We start from the raw sequence: 20876 nt of genomic DNA on the forward strand, positions 1-20876 counted from the left end.
GGCTTTTTTGCTGCTGCTGCTTTGGAAGTTTGTAAATTATTTGTTTGCCTGCCGATAAAATGTCAGAAATTTTGTTGAAAATATTTTGTGGTCACAGTCTGTTCACGATAATGTTATCGAGAACTGTCCGCAGGCAAGGAAAAAAAATAGGGAAAAAGAAACCACTCACAGTGGTCATGGATACATATCCATTTGAAGCTAAAGCCTTCCCCCTCGTCCCTATTTATTATCTCGTTTCTTGCTCCATTTGCGAATGCCCGAAGCGCCTTTTTCCTTTTTTTGCATTTTAATTGAATTACAAGGGAGGAGTTGGCAGTCCCAGGGGGATCGAGGTGTACTATAGTGGGTATATGTATATGGAAAAACAGTTCCTGGTCGCGTGTAGCAGGCGTTAGAGGGGCCTCCTCTCCATCCTCCGACTCCCAGCCATAAATCTGTAACTGTTTGCTGTACTTGACACATTTCGTAGTAGTTGGAAGTGAAGTTGCCTCGTTGTCTCGCTACGGGAAAAACAGAAAAAACAGCGAGAAACGAGTGTTGCAACTTGCAACCAAATATTTGCGTAGGCGTTCGACCGACAATCGCTGCGGGTTTCGTGTCAATTAAAATTAAACTTAAACTTAAAAATTAATAAATATTTATTGCAGCCAGAGAGGAGAATGCCAGACAGAAATCGAAGATCAAAATACCCTGGCTTTAATAAATAAAATAATTATATTTAATTCTTGTATAATTTCTTGTACAATTTAAAGTTCTTTATACCAACCAATTAAATTTTGTCAATTAATATTTTGCTGTAATTTCTGCCTTTTCAGACAATTAAACATTCCCTTAAGTGCTGCGGCAATACATTATTCATGGAATTATCTCTGCATATGGGGAAGTATTAATGGTTGTATTATAGACCAGCCACCCACCTTAAACCAAAAGGCCACCTGTGCCAATTATTCGCAGCGATGGCCAAAAGATGAAAGTATCGCCGTCGGCAGCACAGGAAAATCGGATCAGATGCGAGTCAAATATTGCGGCGTGTAAATTCAATCAGTATTTATTTGTTTATCGATTCCAATGCAGCAGGTCAGATTGCGTATACGCAGCGTGTCCATTTGTTGTTGTTCATCCAGTGTTGTCAGAATTTGTTTATTTCATTTCACGTTTAAATTTTTAATTTGTATTTAATTAAATAAAAAAAGCGCCAGGAGCAGCAGCGAAATTAATGAAAACAAAACATTTTAATTAATAACGAGGAATCTTGTTGCTTCGTAATGGTGGATGTTGTAGTGGTCCTGTCATGCCGCATTACAATGTTCTCGGTTTATGCATGTAAATTTACATATATATATATATGGATGGCATTTACATGTTTAGCCAACATATATTTTACATATCACGCATACGCAATGTAAGCCCGCGTGGGCAAGCCAAATGTCATAAAACTCTTTTCTTGTTTTTTTTATGAATTTCATTTCATTTAATTTAAGTTTATTTTTTGTACACTTTATGGTGGCTGAATTAAAGCATGATACATGATATTTGCATACCGCGAGAGGGATTGTCGAATATTTATATGTGACGTGACCTTTTCCATGCCATAAAACGAATACACATTGTTTCCTGCGCCATCAAATGGTTATAAAACTTTACCACTTCATTGTTCCCAGCTTCTTTTGCCACCTCCTACTAGAGAATTCAATCTCAGGCGAGGACTACTTATACAATCGAGTGCACGGAGCTCTCCCTCTGTATCGGCAGCATCTTTATTGCTGCGAACAATGGTTTCAGCTCCTCCGCAGTAAAGGAAGCGATTTCCTTCTTCCCTCCGAAGGGAATGAAATTATCCACAAAAGTATGTGACATTCTGGCGTTTTGCTAGGCGGCCAGAATGAATAATGCGATGGCGATGGCGAGGGGCCCCTAGTAAAGTTCTCACCCAAATTAACGGTTCAATGGAGAGACACAAGACCCCGCAGATATGGACGCAGATGGGTCCTGCAACTGGGTCTCTATGCCACTTAAGCTGAATGGCAAAATGGAGGGTGTGGGGTGGGGGCTACAGAAAGTCGCTGAAATGATGTCGTGCGTGCGCAAACTATGCGGCGTCATTAAATCTAACGAGCGTCTAGAGATTGGATGGGCGAAGAAGGAGTACAAGGGGCTTTATATAGAGACATACAAGTGCTTAGAAACATTTTGTAAATTTTCTAGGCAGCGCCAAAGTTTTCACAGTAATTCCACCCAAAATGTAACCAGTCAACTCTCTGCATGTCATTTGAAACTACACATTAACTCGGCTTAATTGAGCCATTGCCCATTAACTAAGCCTAATTGCCATTGTTGGTTTCTGGGCAATTTGAGTTCAAGATTTATTCTGTTTACTTGGCGCAGAAATGGGTTCAATTGATTAAAGTTGCGCTGGTCGTTAATTAGGGGCTTTTAAGGGAATATCTTTCTTTGGCAAACACACATACGATTTCGCTGAGCTGACTACATTTACACACTTGACTGAAAGCCTTTTTTTCTCCTGCACTTTAGGTTATCTTGTCTACTCGTCTGTCCATCCTTGTTGGAAAGTTAAGAGCATTCGATTAGAAATCCCCTTTGAAGTGAAGCTCTGGTCTTTGGCTGATTTATGGTCGGAATTTGCTTGCACTTTAGCCAACTAAGTTCAAGTTTTAGTTGCAACAAAGTTTTGCAAATGAAATTTAAAACAAACTTTGTTTTAAGTTGAGTAACAGTTGAATCAGCTGAATAATAAAGGTAAAACTAAAGTACGGAGCCATAAATATTGCAAGTTATTTTCCACTTCTCTAAACATTTTTTAAATTTTCAAAACGGACTATTTATTAAAAAGGTATAAGCAATTTAAGTTTTTGCCACTAGGTGTCGCTTTTCCGTTGAGTCAGCTAAATAATGAAGGTAGAACTAAAGTAAGGAGCCATAAATAGTTCAAGTTATTTCTTATAATTATGAAAGCATTCAAATATTTCCAATAAGCTTCAACCCTTATCGTAATTCCATTAAAAATGTTCCCTACACGTCTTTTCCATTGCTACCTTAGGCCAAAATAGAGCCACCAAGAAATCCATATGCGGCTAAGCTCTCCTTACTCGTTTCTTATCGCCACGAGCCAAAGTTGTTTATTAACCGAGCTGAACTTCGGGCCAAACAAAGAGCATTACAAGCAAAACGACTTAGACTTGGGCTCAAAACCGGTAAGTAACGCCCACCCAGAAATTGAAGCAAAAAATACAACTAAAAATACAAAAGCGAATACAGATCAGAAAAGCTTCAATTTCGATTTGATTAGCAGGCGGAAGTTGAGATGCCAGCGAGGCCCACACACAGCAGCAAACTGGAGCAGCGACATATTGGCTGAGTGACTGACTGATTGACAGACGGATTGACTGATTGATGGATGGTGTGAAGTTTAATTGAAGCTCGGAATGAATAACGCAGATCGGTCATCGAAAGCGAATTCCAGACCAGATCTAATAATACCTTTATGGAAGTTATCAGTTGGCCGACGACCGATAAAATGTGAAATTACTGCCAACTGCCACTCACGTTTGTCTCACTCTTCGGGATTTACACAACCCGTCCTCAGTTCTTCAGTTATCGAAGAAGAAGGCTCTCAAAAGGTTGCGCGAAAAGCCATGCAGAAGAAAGACCTCAATTGGTCTGCAAATATTTGTGCGATGATAGCATGAATCGTATTCTTTATGATCGGGCTATATATGGGTGGTGCGTTTATAGGGTTCGACGTTCGGTCGCCAGAGAAAACCGGCGATAAGATATGCGGCCAGTTCGCTGATTGATATACGACTATGGAAGCAGGAAATGTGTCGACAACCTGATATGCTTTATACTTTTAGAAGCTTTAGCAGGTGGAAGAGGTAACTCTTGGGAATTTCTATGAGGGATGGACTTACTTTGAAAAGGGTTTTAAAGTTCTTAAACTTAATATTTTTAAATCGAACTATTCAATAAAAAGTAATAAGCAGTGCAGCAGTCGCTTTAGGATTCAGAACCTGCCAATTCAAACCAAAAACACCCGATATAGAGTTAAAACAGCATTTGTTTCCCACACCAGATCAGAGTTTACAACATAATTTACTAAGCTCAAAACTGACACTACAACCAGAGCAGCCACGCCCCCTCCCGCAATAGTCGCCGCCCCCTTCCGAAAATACCAAAAACAAGGCAACTTCTGTCACTTGCCGGGTTGGAGAATTGGAATTGACCAAATCGAAAACGGAACCGGCACGAGAGACCGAAAGACCGGGCCATGCAATTAGCTGGAGGTCATTGTGTTCGGTTCAGCGCAGTTCAGTTCGAATCGATTCGAGAGTTCGGGTTCAGTTTGGATTTTGGGTTCGGTTTCGTTTTCGCACCGAATTTCCGTTTGCAATTCTGCGGTTTCAATATTGAAATGGGCGCGGCCCCCGCATTGGATTTGCGTTTGACAATGTTTCGACAGCAATTTGCTTAACAAATTGTTATTAAATGTACACAATGGATTGACCCATTGTTTGGTGTTCATTAGCACAAAGGAACAGGGTAGTTGAGGCCTCTTTTTCTCTTAAGTAATTTATGGAAATTACATAATTAATAACTGAAAATTACAGTGAAATTAAGGTGAATAAATTATACATTTAAATAGTTTCTTCTTAGTTATTCCCTAATTGTTTCATTACCAATCCGTTTAAAGCTCCCAAATCATTGAAAATCTAACCTTCCTTCTAGCTCTGTTTTTTTCTTTATTCCTTCCTCTTGACAGACAGACTGCCATTCAATTGTCAAATATCTTTGGATCTGCAGCGTCACGATTTCAGACTGAGTGCACGACTCTGAACACTGCAGTTGCCGGAAAATTGCATTGAACTTCAAAAAATTGAAACTTCACGAGGGCATTTGGCAGCCATTCGAGGGCAGGGGCGTGGTCGGTTTTATGTTGTAAGGGCGGCACGTGGCAGCCTTTGGCTGGATTAAATTTCAATCAACAACATCTGGTGAGGAATTGCATTGCGATTCCGCTGTAATAGCTTTTTTGTGTGTGGGTCAAACGAAATTGGTTAAAATGGATTAAAAAATACTTTACTTTAAAAAAACCCAGATCAACTGATCTTTGCCTTCTAGAGTCTCGGTCAAAATTCATGTAAAAACTGATAAATATATAAATTTTCACCTAAAAGTCCTACTTATTCAGCGGCATGTTCTTAAAGAAGTGCTGTTTTTTCTTGCCTTTAAGCGTGGGTTGCATGATCATTGGAGGGATCTTCACGGGCTTCCACGTTGGGGAGCTGATAACCCATAAGGGTGATTCGGTATTTATTAGGAACACGGGAGACAAATGGTGGGCCCCCGTCATATTGTGTCCGATCCTGGTGTTTGGAACCCTGAGCTCCATACTTCTGATCTACGCGGCTTCCCAGGTAAGAGTCTTCTACTTTCTAGATACCTCTTATTTATAACGTTTTTAATTTAGCGCAAGCGTGGTTATGTCCTTCTCTGGTTGATCATATATGTATTCATACTCGCCCTGTACATTACATTGGCCATTATCCAGCTGGCAAGGCAGAAACCTGCACCGATTATGATCAGCGTTCAGGCTATTATAATAGGTGGGTACTTGTTTTATTATTTGGAATATTAACAGATCATATTCAAAATTCCCATAGTTGGTCTTGTCTACTCCCTGCTGATAGTGTATGCATTTTACAAATATCTCAGCAGTGTGGAGTCTGATGATTCAATCTAGTCAACATCTCCTATTTTGTCAATACATACATAGTTTTAATAGAAATCTAATAGTAAAGGGAATGAAAGTCTTCCAAGATAATATAGAAATTTTTGTTTTAAATTAGTAGAGCAGTTTCGTATCAAAATGGCTTGTCGCTGCAGATATCTCAAGCAGATCTTGACCAAATGCTGCTTCTGCTATTCGCTGCGCTTTGGAGTCCTGCTCTTCGGATGCATCTTCCTGACCTGGTTCCTGTACATTACCATCGGCACTGGGTTCATGATGGAGTGCATTTTCCCGTCGGAGTACCAGAAGTCTGTCTTCCCAGCAGTGGCGGCCCTCAAGGCCACCATGGTCTTTTCCTTCTTCGGAGTAATTGCTTCAGCCATGCTATGCATGGGAGTGCATAATGTAAGTAGTACAAACACTCTAATAATAAGATATTTTTGTGCTTTATAAGTATATCCTATTAAAGAATCTTTAATATATCAAATAAAAACATACATCGATAGTGGGCACAATTGATAGTTTTCGCTGTCGATAATGGTCACTATTAAGATTATTATCGATAGTATCGATAGTGCTTTCGATTGTTTTACCAACCCTTGTATCCCACTTCCTTTCAGAACAACGAGATGCTCTTTATACCCTTTCTGGGATTCGCGCCCGTCTGGATAATTGTTCACATTTTCGCCTTGACCGTCTATACCTTCAACACTGTCATTATTATCCTGACAGTCATCACAATGTGTGGGTATCATATCATATTCAGATCTACTGTCTCCATAACTAATCTCTTTATTATCTTCAAAGTCATTTTGCTCTATGCGTGGTTTGTGGTTTGGTCCTACTACATAGAACTGCTCTTCGCCTACGAGGATGAATTGGATACCGGTTATGTCTAAAATATCTGAGATTTGAGTGTGTGCAATGGATGCTTCGAGCAGTATTTACAGTATTTAGAACGTTATGCAGGCCTTTGAAAAGGTTGTTAAAATTTATAGATGTGGAAAATAAAAAGAAACTTAAAATTCTTAATAATAATAATAATAAATAATCTTAACTTCCCGTTTAGTGAGTTTCTAGCGCACCTGAGACATGCACTGCTCTATATACACCGCGGTATAATGACGATCGCAATGGTTAAATAGTAATCGCTTGATGATAATGACAGTGACCGACTTACCTTCGGCAGCGAGGCGAGCACCTGCTGTTTGACATCCCAGACGAGCCGCTCCGATGGGAACTGCAGACACTTGTAGACATTCAGCTCCGGCACGTGGATGCGCACCAGTAGCCATCCGTCTCGGGGCTCTGGAGGTGGCTCATCGTCAAAAGCCCCCGGCCCGGACATGGCGTCCGTATTGGCCGGGTTCTGTTTGACTTTGGGCGTGGGTGGGTGGTATGTCGTAATTTTGGCGGCTTTCTAACGCTCGGTCTATGGAAAAAAACCGAACCTTCTCCCTCTCCTCTGGGAGTTCTCGTAGCTTCAGCGCTTTTCTCTCTTTTTTTGGCACTTCAAAGTGTATATTCTCTGGGGTTTTGCAGATTTTCGGTTAATTTATTTAATTTCTGTATTGCCAATCTATTTGATGGCCTTCTGCTGCTGGAATCCGTTTCGCTTGGACATTTCGCTGAGGGGCCTTCGTTGAGTCAGTCGCATGGTGGTTCTGAAATTAATTAAATTAGGTTGGGGGATAAGTAATAGCCAGAGAGATCAGTTGAAGATCAAAATAAATATAAAATATTTAAGAAATTTGTTTGCCCCAAATAGAAATATTTTCATAATGGTAAATTTATTTTTAAAAATGCTTGGAATATTCTAAGCCCCATATAGTTTGTTTTGGCTTAATTTAATATCCCAAATACACCATACACCCTGTTTCCCAGTGTTATTATTCCTAATAAAAAAGGCATTAAAAATAAGTTGTACTGAATAATAAAGCTTTTGCCAATTAAGCCATGCATTTTCTCTCTACTTTCATTTGCATGAGAATTTTATTCGCATTTGCAGAAGGCAAACTATTAAGCCCCCTTTCCTGTTGTCCAGATACAAAAATAAAACCACTTTGCACCGCACTTAAACTTAATTTTTAAATTGGTTTACTTTTTCATATCCTCGACAGCCGTTTTCCTACGCACTTCGTATCAGTCAGTCAGTCAATTGGCCCGCTTTTCCAGCCCCTTTTCATGTCTAAATATCTCAAAAAATAGTGTCATAGTGAAAAGAAAACACATTTCTCGTTGTTGATTACAATTTGATATTGACATTTTATGGCTGCAATGGCAGTTGCAACTGCAATTATGCACAAATTAAATTCACACGCTAAACAGAAAAGGAGAGGCGGGGCAAAAAGGGGCGGCAGGCATGTAAATGTGTGCCAAAGACCCGCTGACAGTTGTCGCTTTTGTATGGGGTGGAAAAAGGGGGCGGAGCGGGACACGTTGAGGTAACTGGAACTGTGGGCGGAACGGGTTACCCACCGGCAACAACAACTACAACAACAACAACCACATCTGCAAGTCTGCACTTTGTCGCATTTAATTGCGAGCGTGTTGATTGCATTCAACTAGTTAGTGGTGGCATTTTTGGGGCGGCAGGGGGTGGGAAATGGGGGAAAACTAGTGTAAAACGGAAAACGCTTGCGGGAAAAGATAAATCGTAATTGAGGATAAAAGCTGTGGGTGCTGCGGGTGAAACATGAAAGATGAAAGGCTTTTCAGCCAAGGGTTTCAAAGGAAGACTTCTACAAATGAAAAGGTAAAACCACATTTTAATCCTTAATAAATCTTAAATATACAAAATTGTGTAACATATTACTAAATATTTATAAAAAACAACCAAGAAAGGTTTAAAATCTCTTAATGACCGTAATAAATCCTCTAGTTATAATTAACTTTTTACTTTTATTTATTTCGCTTTGAATAGTTGTTCCTCCTTATCAGTGCAATAAATTTTACTTTATCATTAAATCACTCAAGATTCTTGTTACCTATTAATATTTATATTTAAACTGTAAACAAATTTATAATTATCACCTGCTTCTCTTTCACTTCCAAAAGTTCCCTTTATAAAAGTAAAATTAAGTACATATGCGTCAACTTTTCCCTGGTTCAGTGCCCCCGTTTTTAATATTACGCTCGAAAATAAATACAACAAAAATATGTCACGGTCAAAAAACTCCACCGAAATACATAAATTAAGAGCACAAATACGCATATCAATAAAAGTAAATACGAGAAATGAAAACTGCGTTTAAACAGGTGACTCGCTTACCTTGGCCGCCACTCGACTGTCAATCAAAGCTACGAATTTCCAAGCTGTTCAAGTGAAATTATCAACAAAGACGCTACGAAACGAAAATAAAAAGCTGAAACTTAAAAGCAGAAAACCAAAAACCTCAAGTCGAGTGTCGTCGCCAGACTTCTGTTTTTGTGATAAGCGAAGGCATTGGAATTAATAAAGGTGATTGTGGAGGAGGCAAAAAAAAGAGTGATAAGTGATAAGCCAAAAGTGGCGTTTGCTTAGATTTTGTGTATTTGCCTGGGGCACTTTAATTGGAAGCGATTTGCGATAATTAAGCATACGCCACGTGGTCGCCACAGCAAAGTCATTCAACTTGAACTCAATTTAGAGACAAGAAACGCCGGGCAGGTGGGTAATATCATTCGATGGGCTCTGTTTTTATTGGCTATCCCAGCTTAGCCAGTCATGATTTTAATTGAAATTTCAGCCAGCGAGTTCCGGAGGCAAAAGTTTATTTCGCTTTTAATTGGAAAAGTTACTGGTCCATACTTTAGCCCGTAATGGGCCTTTGAAATACTCTGCAGCATATGTTAGGTCTATCTGATTTACTGGTCACTAAAATGGGCCCCATCCTCTAGTGATTTTTCACTTGAGCTAATAGGAAAATTGAGCCCGACCTCTGCCGCTTTTTTGGTGGGGTGCGTGTGAAATTCAGAGAGCAACTGTCAGGCGGGTAAATCAAAATTTATGTTTTCGCTTCTTTTTTTCGCTATCCCTCATCCCTCGTAAATGTGGGTTTTTTCTTCGAACAGACAGCTGTCTTGCGGCTGTCAAAGTAGCAACTTTTGGTGCTCCCCTCTTTGAATCGCCATTACCCAGCCCCTTTTTTTGTACATATAGGATGTGTCTGCTGTCTGTCCTTTCTATTGTCTTAGCCCTGACAGTTATTTGGTTTGGATACGCCAGCTAATGCCAAAAGTTTTTTCGCCTGCCTTACAGAGGAAACATGTATTGCATAAGGTGCATGTGCTATCTTTTTGGGGCGGGGAGTAATTTTATGGTTCACTTTTTATGAGGGAATCAATTGTTGACAGCGGCAAACATATTTATGGGCTGGGGTAAACATTAATTGGTTCTGCAGTCAGTGATACAGGCGATAAGGGATAAAAATAGCAGATAGACAAGGTGTTGATGAGGTTGTTTTATGGCTGGAAGATGAAAGGAAAAGCCGTCTTAAAAAGAGATAGGTGTCTATTTTTGGCAGAGAATTTTATGAGAGGCTTATAATATTACAGCTTTTTTATTATGATTATTTAACAGCAATTTTGATTTACAAAAATTGAAAATGTGGCAAAAAATAGAAAATAAATCGGCTTTTCCTTACCACTTTTTTCTGATTTTGGGCACATGACGAATTTCGTTCGACATATTTCTTTTTGGGCCTGGCCCACTTGAGCAGTTTTGAGTGCTGCTGTCTCCTTCACTTCCAAGCTCTTTGTAGTGCCGTTTCGCTCCCACTTTCGGCACCACCCCCTTCAGCCCATGCACCTCCTTGAGTTAAGTGCTTGTGACACTTGCCTCTCAAGGCTTTATGACAGGCGATGAAATTTTATTTGGGCAAAAGTGTGACAAACTGAAAATGACAAAGTGCTCCGCTGGTTCGAAGCAGCTGGCAGAGTTTAAGGCTTTTGAGCCAGAAAGCGAAGGGGTCAGCACGAGCGACCGAGGGAGGGGCTAAAGGTTAGGGCTTAAGCGGGCAGAGGACAGCCATGTAAATTAAGTTTTAAATATGCCACATCGAATGGGCCTTACTCGGAATTAGTTACAGCACCAGGTCCCTGGAGTCCGTGAACCGAGCGAACGGGCGACTTTAGTGGGTCAGTGGAGAGCCCCATTGGGTTTGCTCGAATGCGCAACTAAATGCGACTGAAGTTGCATGTGGCACACACCAATAAGTATAAGTGCACTGGGAGAAACTGCTCATTAAGACAAACATTCGATAACGGTCGCATTTTGTCTTAGTTTCTGGATTGATGGCCACACTTGGTATATACTTGGCAACTTGGTCACACTAAAAATTCCAATTCTGAATTATAAGATTTAATCAAGATTATTACAAATATTGTAATTTTCCCTCTGTGCACAAATATCCGAGGATGGAGCAACAGCATCGCTTATGCATAATGGCCCATGCATATTTAAATTGCCTTCGCCCGATCCTGCAGTTGGTGCTGCTTTAAAAGCAAATTACTTTTGTCATTGCAATGGCTTGCGGCTTAATCTTGTGGGGATTTCGGATGGGCTAAGGACGGCGGAGGGGAGCCAGGAAGAGGTTCTTGCCTAGCCACTTATTGTGGCACGGCACACTCTGTTGTGCATGCTGCAAATAATTTGCCTTGGCAACGGCACTAAAATCAGTAGCAACATCGGCGAGGCGGCGGCGGCATCAACGAAACGAATGCAAAATCCACCCGCACAAAACTTAATAATGGCAAACTATTATTCTTCCACCAGCCAGCGTTGTGGACAGTGGAATAAATGGGACTTGATGGGAAAACCGATTAAGTATTCGATTGGCATTCAAAAATAGAAAAGAGAAATTCGATTTGACTAGAGAAATCTATAATAACATTATACAATTTTAATATTAATGAAATTATTCTTCTTATTTAATTTAATCTCATTTTATTCAAGATTTCCTTTTCTGAAACTCCCACTGTTTCCTTGCTAAATCGAAGACGCCACTTTCCACGCTGACGGCTCTCGGTGCATTCTTGCGTGTGCCGGAAACGGAAATGCGCACATAATTCTGTTAGGGAACATGCAACAAAATGGCGCCCAGACCGCATCCGAATGGAGAAGAAGACGACTGCGGGCGGGTCGAAAACTTTAATTAAATATGGCTAAATGCAATTTCGCCTGGCTTTTCCTCCTCTCGGCTGGTAAATAAAGCTGAGGAAGCAAAACATGTCACAGAAGTTCATGGCTGAGAGCACCAGGCTCCTGGCTAATTTATTTTGCTATTTTCTGTTTATTCGAACAGTAGAATCGGTGGAGAGAGAAGACCGCAGCCGAGAGGAAAGCAAAACAAGAAAACTTTAACCCCGAAACTTGTTTTCCAGTCACGTTCATTTTCAATCAAGTGGCATCATTATGCTGGCCAAACAAACTGAAACTGAAATAAAAGTACGAATAAAAATAAAAATCGCAAGGAAAAAGAAACCGAGGAAGAGCCACCGCAATTGGCTAATACAATGGCAGAATTAGTGTGTGTGTGGCCACTACCTTAACCCTTTGAAGCCCCTGCCCCTGCCCGTCAGTCTGTCAGTCAAGTCCGGCAATCAGTCCTTTGTCTAGGCCCGCGGACCGGCAACAAATTACCTTCGAATCATCTGAAGCCGAGCCACCCAAAAACCACAGAACCCACTTACCTAGGTGGCCATTGGCCAACCATCGACTTCCTGTTCAGAAATCAGAATTCAGAAACCAGAGGAGGGAAACCGAAGTTGGAATCAGAATCAGATAAATCAGGAGGGAATCGCAACGAAAGTCGATTGGAGAAATGGCAGCATTGACATTTTGGCATTTATTTGATGAATTTCGTTTGATTATAGTTGGGAATTAGTTGGTGGAAAAGTTTGGAGAAACTTCACCAGAATTGCTAAAATCAAAATAAGAAACTTTAAAAAAACTTTGATAAAGTGAGTTAATAAATAAATACAGCAAAATAATTCAATTGACGTCTGGTTAGCAGGTGTTCATTTCGCACAACCCACCAACTAAAATCACTTTAACGCCCAGCAGCGTTTCTTTTAACAAATTGTAAATCCAACAGCAAATCAACATAACTTACAGATCGATTAATTAAATCGTAGCATTTCACAATTTGTTGAAAATCCTGCAAACACTCGAAGAAATCCATGGGTATTACGACTATTTAGCTAATTTCAGCAGCTCGAGTTACGTCAGAGGGCCATTAAGTCAAAAGTTGTATATGTGCAATCAATGAAAATAAATTAAAATCCGGCGGTTGGAGAAATATCACACAGACACACAGAAAATATCACCGATTAAAGAGAAAAACAGAACAAAACTTTATGCAAATGCTGAGGCGATCGCCGCAAAACCAATTCGACCGGTTTTTCAACCGAATGCAGTGCAAATCTCAAAACCCAAACAACAAATGACAACCGACAAGTCTACAGATGGACACATGGAAACACGACCATAAAAAAGTAACGACTCCTAAGAGATATAAGATATATACATTTAATGGGAAAAAATTATGGGTTTTGCGTTTAGCTGTGAGTAACACGAGTCACTTAGCTGCTTACCCCTTTTTTCCTCGTTCTGCTCGCGTCTGGCTTAGAACCCAGTGCAGCTCAAACTGTAGGGCCGGTCATGTGGTAACGGCTGAAATAATAAGTAAAATAAAATTAAATTAGTAAAAATATGAATTAATATTTTTCACAGAAAAAATGTTACTGATTTGTGGATTAAAAAAATACAGGATATTTTACAGGTTATCTTCGAGTCGATTATGTTTCCCTGCCACTGTTAACTTTGCTTTTCCTGATTAATTCCTATTTAACGTGCAAATATTTTCGCTGTCAATTTTCCCAATAAATGCAATTTATATCTCCAGCCAACAGCAGCAGCAGCTCAGGCAGGGATACTTCCATATTTTACGTCGCAGTCGTCGTATTCTTCGCCGTTTTCTACTCCTTCGTGCCCGCAGGGCCATCAATCATACGCCATGTGAGCAGCCGAGAGCAGCAGACGCACACAATCAAATCAATATCAGAGTGATGGGGTGCCTTTCGGGGGAGGGAAAGGTGGGTGTGTGGGTGAGCAACGCCCACACCATAAAAATTGCATTTGCCAATTTCCAGCCAGAGCTTCAGACTGCCCAAGTCTTATGGCTAGCGGGCAAATTAACCAAAAGTCACTTGGCGTACACTTGTGTATCAATTGTGAGTCTACGATTTATTACTCAGTTTGGCAGCCACTGAGAAGCGTATGAATCAGGACAGGCAAATCTGTAATTTCATAGTTTGTTGGCCATAACAAATTCCCCTAATTTCGTTGGAAACGCTGGCCAAACAGAAATCAAGCGACTTCAGCTTATATTAAGTTATATAAACAATCGGCTGGCTTTCCAAGAATTTTCAAGTGGTTTTCCGCAGAGTATCGACAAACTGGTCATAGCAGACACTGTCGGCTGTAATCATTGTGTGTTATTGTTATTGTTGTGGTTGTTGTTGCTGCCGCTGTCTCTGACACCAAAACAACTTTATAAAAAGATCTCACTTTGGTTTTTAGCGGCCTCCTTCTAATAACTCAATTTCGGCTTCGAATGCCGCCATTTGAATTTATTGACACATTTCATTTAACCAGAATTTTCGGCCAGTAATTAAGTCCGATGACGAACCCAAAAATGTCTCGAAACGATTTTGTAACTTTAGCGGTAGCCCCATGCCTTTCATGGACCGAAAACTGGCCGAAAGCCAAAGCCGTTGGCTGAAAAGCCACCATAACTGGTCGGAGCAAATGATTTTTAATAACTTTGACACTCATTAAACTCAAATTACATGCATTTGATTACGCAGCCACATGGGAGTCAAGAGTTGGCAGTGGCAGCCTTTTGCATTTGGGGTTTTTACTAAAACTTAAGCCGCTTAGATTTCATCATCATCATCGTGATCACCAGAAAACCATATGACAGCACAGTAGGCTTATAATGAGGATGATGCAGAGCCTTATAAATGGCTTTTAAAAAAGAGAGGGGAAAATGTTTGATTAAATCCTGAATAAAAAGAGCCAGTTAAATACTAAAGGAATAAAACATTTAGAGAAATACCCAGAATTAAACGGTTAATCTAGGGCCGCAATTAACCAGTCTTAAATTGAATAAATGCCTGAGGAGCCCAAATCAAATCGGGGATTTAATTAGCCATTAATTAAAGCCAAAGCCCATTGAACCTTTTGCCTTCAAGAATTCAATCCTCTGAGAACAGGCAATAAAAAACTCATTAAATCAAAAGTAAGATTCTCACAGCGCAACTCCCATGAAAGACTGAAGATTTGATGGATGAAGACGCTCGAAAATTAATTACTCACTTTGTCTTTGGACTCTGACAGGTGATTCCTACGAAGCCCTTGAAGTAACCCTGAACTTGACATCTATGAACTGTCGCCCTTTTCCGCCGAGTGGCCAAGTGCTAACTTCTTTTTAATTGCCACCGGTCTTGGCCAAGTCTCGTTCTCAGCGAAGCAATCGTTAAAAACCTAGTTTACGACTCGCGAACTATGCACTTCCCCCTTGATTGGAACGTGCTCGCAAAGTAAGTGGCATCTGCAGCTCATAGTGTTCACTGTACCTGGCATACCCAGAAAATCACATTGTTTAGGTTTTATAACCTTGCAGAGGGTATATTGACTTCAGTCAGAAGTGAGGAAAAACTCCGATATGATATATCGACCAAAATATCGATCCTGATAGTTCATTGAAAACATCGTTAAGTTTGAGATATCGAAATTTCAAATATCAAAAAATATCGTGGCTTACAAAATGAAAACTGGTCGGATATACCAAAAATCGCAACTTTAAAATATCGATTGTGATTAAGATATCGATGTGAGTGTCCGTCTGCTGTCTCTCATTTATACAAATCTGTTGCGTCTAATTCTAATTGAAAAATAATGACATCATTAAATATCAAAACTACTCAATCGATTAGTATTTTTATAATGTCATTAAATAACATTTATAACAAATCCCGAACTGGTTTAGTACAATGTGGTCAAAGCTAGTTACAAGTCTTCTCTGCGCGGCAGTCCTCATCAATAGCCTTTCCCTAAATGTGAAATGTGAAATTCGAGTTTTAATTCAATGCTTAATCAACTTATCCCACTCAACAGGATGCAGTTGTCTTCAAGTTTACGAATTTCGTCTGCCTAAGTCACAATAAGTCATGGTTTGTCTTCCATCATTATCGTCTTAAGGCCGTCAGCCGTGATAGAGTGCTTCTCAACGTAAACGGAACTATTCTACACCCCGCCAATGACATTACTATTTATGCCAGGATTTTAAAGAAGGCAAGCGGATTTAAGCCCTGGTTATTAAATGCAAAAGTCGATGGGTGTCGATATATGCGGAAGAGCTACAATCCCATTGTAAAAATAATCTTTGATCTCTTCCAAGATTTCTCCAACATAAATCACACATGCCCATTTTTTGTAAGTAATACACTGTAAGTACAACAATTTTAAATTGACATCCCACCATCACAGGGTCTACAATATCTTAAGGATTTTTATCTGAGGCCCGAAAGGTTGAAGCTTCCCTTTCCAACCGGAGAATATATGTTATCTTTACAGTGGTACTTCGACAAGAAACCACAATTCGACACAAATGTATCTTTTTCCTTCACAGAGGATCTTATAAATAGAAACTAGGAACTATGAAAAAATCGGTGATCTACCTTTAACAATTATTTTGTTAATAATTCCTTAAATAATGTTCTGATTTTATAAGTTTTTGATTTACCACAATAGATGACTAAATAAATGTTCTCTACATACAAATCTGTTAAATTTATTCGGTTTCTGTAATATGATTTTAGTTGCATGATATGGTTTTAGCTAAAAAGGGCATATAAAATTCGACTTGCCATCATTACCTTTCTTTTTTGTTCTTTTACTGACTCACACTAAACTCTGCAATGGATTGGCCTGAAGACTAGCCAAGATCTGCTAAATGGCACGAACAAGTTGTGCTTAAAGTGCCCAACGACAGAAGCAACAGAACCGAGTGCTAATGGAAAAACCCAACTTCGGAATGCGGCTGCATAATTCTTACTTTTCATTCAGTAAAGAAAGAACCCAAAGAAGGTTTAAAACAGCATAGAACTTCAATTAGGGTTTGTTGTTTTATGATTTAAGTGGAGTGAATTTCTAAGAGATGACTAACAAATAAGCAGAAAAGTATCACGAAAATTCAATTTTTATTTTACTAAGTCCCAAATTCCCACAGAAATTACAAACCAATAAAAGAAATTACCCACGAGTATGGGAATTCACAATTTGCCTTTTAGCCCCCCGAAAAGATATGGAATGCACGAAAAAACTATCCAATTAAATTCAATCGACACTTGCAACCAAAACAAGGCGAGCTAAAAGCCAAGAAACAAAAGGTGGAAAAGCGGGGAAAAGCGGGAAAAAGACGACACCGTTAGCCGAATGACATGCAAAGTGCAGCTGCTTTTCGTGCGGTGGAAAATTCGCAAGGGGTGTCCGTTGCACATGTGACACGAACAGAGGGCAAAAGAAAAGCCAGAAGCAGAGATTGATTCTCGCCGCGTCACGTGGGAAATTTTCAAGTTCAAAGCAATTTTCCAAGGAAGCAGCGAAAAAGAAGGAACTGTAAACTGTAAAAAGCACAACACTCGAGAGCAAATAAAAATAAAAATAAGCAGCAACAAAGCGTGCACTCACGTGAGACTTGATAATAATCGGATTTGGGAAATCGTGAGGCGAGACAACAACGTGAAAAAAGGGGAAAACAGCAGGCCACCAGGAAAATAGTACTAAAAATACAGCAAATACAGCGGACCGAAGAGCCACTGGTATCGATTACAGAAAAACAGGTTGAGGGTCTCCGGAGAAATGCCAGCTATCCATCCAACCATCCATCCATTCATCCATTCCAGGTGAGTTCTCCACCCCCTTAAAATCCACATCGACTTAATGGATGGCCTTCGCTCCGAACAGTTAGAATTAATTGACGTTAATAATGTTCCGATATCAAGATTTATGCTCATCAAACGGCTTCTGTGCGGCGAATACCCCGGGAAACCTGCTGAAGCGGTTCTTAGAAGTCACAAAAATAGTTGACAATTTGTCGGCAAAAATAGTAATATATTTTAAGATGTAGAATACAATGTTTACGTCCCTGAGCGCTCGACTAATGATGATTTCGGTCCATTATCTTGGCGGAATAACTGCACACACATTACCATCAGTAGAATTATTAGGATAAACCTCAATTTACCTGCAATTTGCTCAATGACAACCGATAAATATTCAATTTAATGAAATTGCATTTACATTCGCAATCACAAAACCACTTGAACCACTTTCGCCCACTCATCTTGATTGCAAAAACTGCACCCACCTGTCGTCTGTGTATTTTCCTCTCTTTTTTCCTCTGACCGAGAAAGCCATTAACTTGGCCATCCATAATTTTTTAATTTAAAAACTTTTGCCAGTGAATTGCCGACTGAGTGAGTGAGTGGGTGAGCGGTTCACTTGATTTAAATAACCGAAAGCCAAGTCGCTTTATTTGCATATTAAGTCCAGATCAGCAGAGCTTTTTGTGGGGTAAAAAGTTTATGGGCCGAAATCCCTACACCTGTTGAGATAAACTCAACTGAAATTGCAAGAGTGTCGTGTGTCTTCTCCTTGGGTTTTCCAGGAGCCTTACCAGCTTGTTTCTTGTATTTTTCCATTGCAAAGGCAAGATCTTCCAGCTTCTGCAATTTCCTACATTTGCTTTGGTTCACATTTTGTGCACTGGAAAAACGTTTGATATATCGAAATATAAAATATCGAATTTATCGATAACATATAAAAACTAAAATATCGATGCAGTATCGATATATTTATATTTTCTGCCTTTTTCTCGCTTTTTTATGGAATATTTATTTGGATTGTTATTGGCTACTTAAGATTTTCTCACTGTGTCGCAATTTTAGCGCCATTTGCTGTTTGAGCCCCGGCCAATCCCCCCTTTTTGCCTTCGGGCCTTTGTAGCTCCTCTGGCCAAACTCCTGCGGGCTGCTGTTCCCCTTAAGCTACTCCAAGTTTCGCATCCTTATGCATTTTTAAACAATCGCTAACCCAAATAAAGTTTCTTGCTTTCTGCTTTCATATTTACGGCTTCTCCCAGGAGCCAAACAAAAAGCAGAGCACACAACTAGGCGCCTTGGCCAGAAGAAAAGTCTGTGCAAAAGTGGCAGTGGCTAAAAAGTGAAATAAGTAAGAAATGGCTGCTTTTTAGGGCAAACCGAACCTTATAAATTGCGGCTCCAGAGAGGGCCAGCAAATTTATTATCTCGATCTGTAAGCGTGTATCAGCGGTATCTACTCCGCCTTGTTCTTGCCGATTTCTGATTGAATGTTGTTTATACATTCCTCTCTGTTGGCTGGTAAATAATAACATGGAATTTACTTCCCAGTGGCAACTACTGTTTTTTTTTCTTTTTATTTGCCACCGTGTTGCGGAGTTCGTGTTCTAACACGAACGAAAAAAGCCCGCAAGTCACTCTTCTCAACTCATCTTCGTTACAAGAACTTATTTCTAGTTGATGCTCTTCAAAGAAGTATATTGAATAAAATCAATGATTATAATGAGATTTATAAGCATTCCCAAAAAGAATTTTAATAATATGAGGCAAGGATATTCAAAGAAATAAGTCTTTAAAAAATTGTTATATTCTATCGATTTTAAAAATGTTATGACTTTTAATGAATAATAATAAAAATATTACAAAATGTTTAGTTATTTAATTCAATAAACAAAAACCGAAATATTTAATCTTTAGTTCTTGAAATGGAATTATATGGAAGTAGAATTTTTTGGTATACAATAACATGAAATTAATGAATATTTTTTGGGAAACTATGACATAGAGAGTATTTCACCTTCGTGAGAGATAAATACAACTCAAGTTCCCCAGCAGTTGCTGTTCTAGTTTGTATCTAACCACTTGTATCTTGTACTCAACTTTCGCAAACAAACGAAGACGCACTGCTCAGATACACACTCATACACATGAGGCACATGTGAGATGGAGATGGCAGCAATTTCCATTGGCAATTGTGTTGGCATCTGCGCTTCTTTCTGCCCCATGTGAAACTTGGCCATTAATTTGAACGCCGTTTTAAGCCAACGAAGGATGGATGTGGATGCGGCATCCAGTTCTGTAGCTACATTTATATGGAGAGTGAAGACTGGAGAATAGAGAATGCGGTGGCACGGCATTAGATATTCTTCTCATATTTTGCATGCTCCTGTGCCGTTGCTCATGAGTCGCTGGCATTTCCTTTTGTCTTCTTCTGCAATTATGCATTATCTTGGATCGTTGACGTCGTCGTTGTTCGTCGCTGGTTGTTCTCCTTCTTGCGCTTCGAGTTTTGCATTTAATTACTGCACACATTTCTCAAATTTCTCTCCGTCTGTTCTCAGTCACTCACTGCTCATGTGGCATTATCATTATCATCCGTATCTGCATCTCAAGCTTTGTGTAGGTACTATATCTGCAACCGAATCGGCGTCGTGCAGCGCCAACATTATGCATTTCACTTTGCAGCCGAGGATCCAACTATTTTACTCCCTTCTTCTCGCTCTTATTACCCTGGGAAAGTTCTCTGAGGAAAACGAAGAGCCCCTGTGAAGTGATTTGCTTATTATGGCAATTAAGATTTGATGTGCTTTTTGATGGCTAAATAAATTGTTAACTTAAAACTCGTCAATAAAGTTTTGGAAAGGCCACTTTTTGAGGTTGCAAAATATAAAATCCTGTTGTGGTAGAAGTCCAAAAGGATATTAACTTATTTTGGATGAAAGAATTATCGCTCGATGAATTATCGATGTTTTCAATATTTTCACAATATCGATTCGATAATATCGATGTTTTGAGGGGAATGCACATATTAAATATCGATAAATAGCAAATCTTTACTACTTTGTATATTAAAAGAAAGCTATACTGATTTATTGCGGGTTAAAATAAGCATACTATTTTATTGGTGCAGAAATCTAATTCCCATTGCTTCAAATAGGATCGTATAAACGATTTCATACAGCACTAAATCTGGAAACTAGGC

The 20876-nt window shown here is 39.5% G+C and overlaps 4 protein-coding genes across 9 annotated transcripts in view; 3 read left to right on the forward strand and 1 right to left on the reverse strand.

Annotated features, from left to right (window-relative positions):
* Positions 1 to 20876, reverse strand: part of Prosap (SH3 and multiple ankyrin repeat domains prosap) — a 69329-nt gene that overhangs the window by 27781 nt on the left and 20672 nt on the right. For 2 of the 5 annotated variants that reach the window (XM_070213712.1, XM_017145187.3), the window contains exons 2-3: positions 13322 to 13400; positions 6927 to 7410 (exon numbers count right to left, since the gene is read on the reverse strand). In XM_070213712.1, the coding sequence (XP_070069813.1) occupies positions 6927 to 7094 (168 nt within the window). In that variant the 5' untranslated portion in view covers positions 7095 to 7410; positions 13322 to 13400. Of the gene's footprint in view, positions 1 to 6926; positions 7411 to 13321; positions 13401 to 13507; positions 13654 to 13676; positions 13936 to 20876 lie in introns of those variants that run through there. The other 3 variants (XM_070213709.1, XM_070213710.1, XM_070213711.1) reach the window with 3 other exon arrangements.
* LOC108059768 (uncharacterized) lies at positions 5144 to 5816 on the forward strand. The gene is made up of 3 exons (XM_017145193.3): positions 5144 to 5432; positions 5486 to 5621; positions 5679 to 5816. The coding sequence occupies exons 1-3, from the start codon at positions 5211 to 5213 to the stop codon at positions 5756 to 5758; spliced, it is 438 nt and encodes a 145-aa protein (XP_017000682.2). The 5' UTR covers positions 5144 to 5210; the 3' UTR covers positions 5759 to 5816.
* Positions 5885 to 6814, forward strand: LOC108059767 (uncharacterized). The gene is made up of 3 exons (XM_017145192.3): positions 5885 to 6151; positions 6367 to 6490; positions 6554 to 6814. The coding sequence occupies exons 1-3, from the start codon at positions 5885 to 5887 to the stop codon at positions 6643 to 6645; spliced, it is 483 nt and encodes a 160-aa protein (XP_017000681.1). The 3' UTR covers positions 6646 to 6814.
* LOC108059727 (uncharacterized) lies at positions 14132 to 16655 on the forward strand. Of its 2 annotated transcripts, XM_017145142.3 has the most exons (4): positions 14132 to 14210; positions 15129 to 15850; positions 15909 to 16226; positions 16281 to 16655. In XM_017145142.3, exons 2-4 carry the CDS (start codon positions 15785 to 15787, stop codon positions 16443 to 16445), a joined length of 549 nt encoding a protein of 182 aa, XP_017000631.2. In that variant the 5' UTR covers positions 14132 to 14210; positions 15129 to 15784; the 3' UTR covers positions 16446 to 16655. The 2 variants fall into 2 exon arrangements, 1 of the variants encoding a protein (XP_017000631.2); XR_011417941.1 differs by lacking the exon at positions 16281 to 16655 and having other exon boundaries at positions 14139 to 15331; positions 15909 to 16048.

This window comes from Drosophila takahashii, chromosome 2R (genome assembly GCF_030179915.1).
Source record: "Drosophila takahashii strain IR98-3 E-12201 chromosome 2R, DtakHiC1v2, whole genome shotgun sequence".
Lineage (NCBI taxonomy): Eukaryota > Metazoa > Arthropoda > Insecta > Diptera > Drosophilidae > Drosophila > Drosophila takahashii.

Excerpts from the sequence above, each read along its gene's own strand:
- LOC108059768 (XM_017145193.3), top strand. The coding sequence starts at position 5,211 with ATGTTCTTAAAGAAGTGCTGTTTTTTCTTGCCTTTAAGCGTGGGTTGC. Across the intron at positions 5,433-5,485 it reads TGATCTACGCGGCTTCCCAG|CGCAAGCGTGGTTATGTCCT; the intron begins GTAAGAGTCTTC and ends TTTTTAATTTAG. Across the intron at positions 5,622-5,678 it reads CGTTCAGGCTATTATAATAG|TTGGTCTTGTCTACTCCCTG; the intron begins GTGGGTACTTGT and ends AAATTCCCATAG.
- LOC108059767 (XM_017145192.3), top strand. The coding sequence starts at position 5,885 with ATGGCTTGTCGCTGCAGATATCTCAAGCAGATCTTGACCAAATGCTGC. Across the intron at positions 6,152-6,366 it reads TATGCATGGGAGTGCATAAT|AACAACGAGATGCTCTTTAT; the intron begins GTAAGTAGTACA and ends ACTTCCTTTCAG. Across the intron at positions 6,491-6,553 it reads CCTGACAGTCATCACAATGT|TCATTTTGCTCTATGCGTGG; the intron begins GTGGGTATCATA and ends TTATCTTCAAAG.
- LOC108059727 (XM_017145142.3), top strand. The coding sequence starts at position 15,785 with ATGTGGTCAAAGCTAGTTACAAGTCTTCTCTGCGCGGCAGTCCTCATC. Across the intron at positions 15,851-15,908 it reads TCAATAGCCTTTCCCTAAAT|GATGCAGTTGTCTTCAAGTT; the intron begins GTGAAATGTGAA and ends CCCACTCAACAG. Across the intron at positions 16,227-16,280 it reads ATCACACATGCCCATTTTTT|GGTCTACAATATCTTAAGGA; the intron begins GTAAGTAATACA and ends CCACCATCACAG.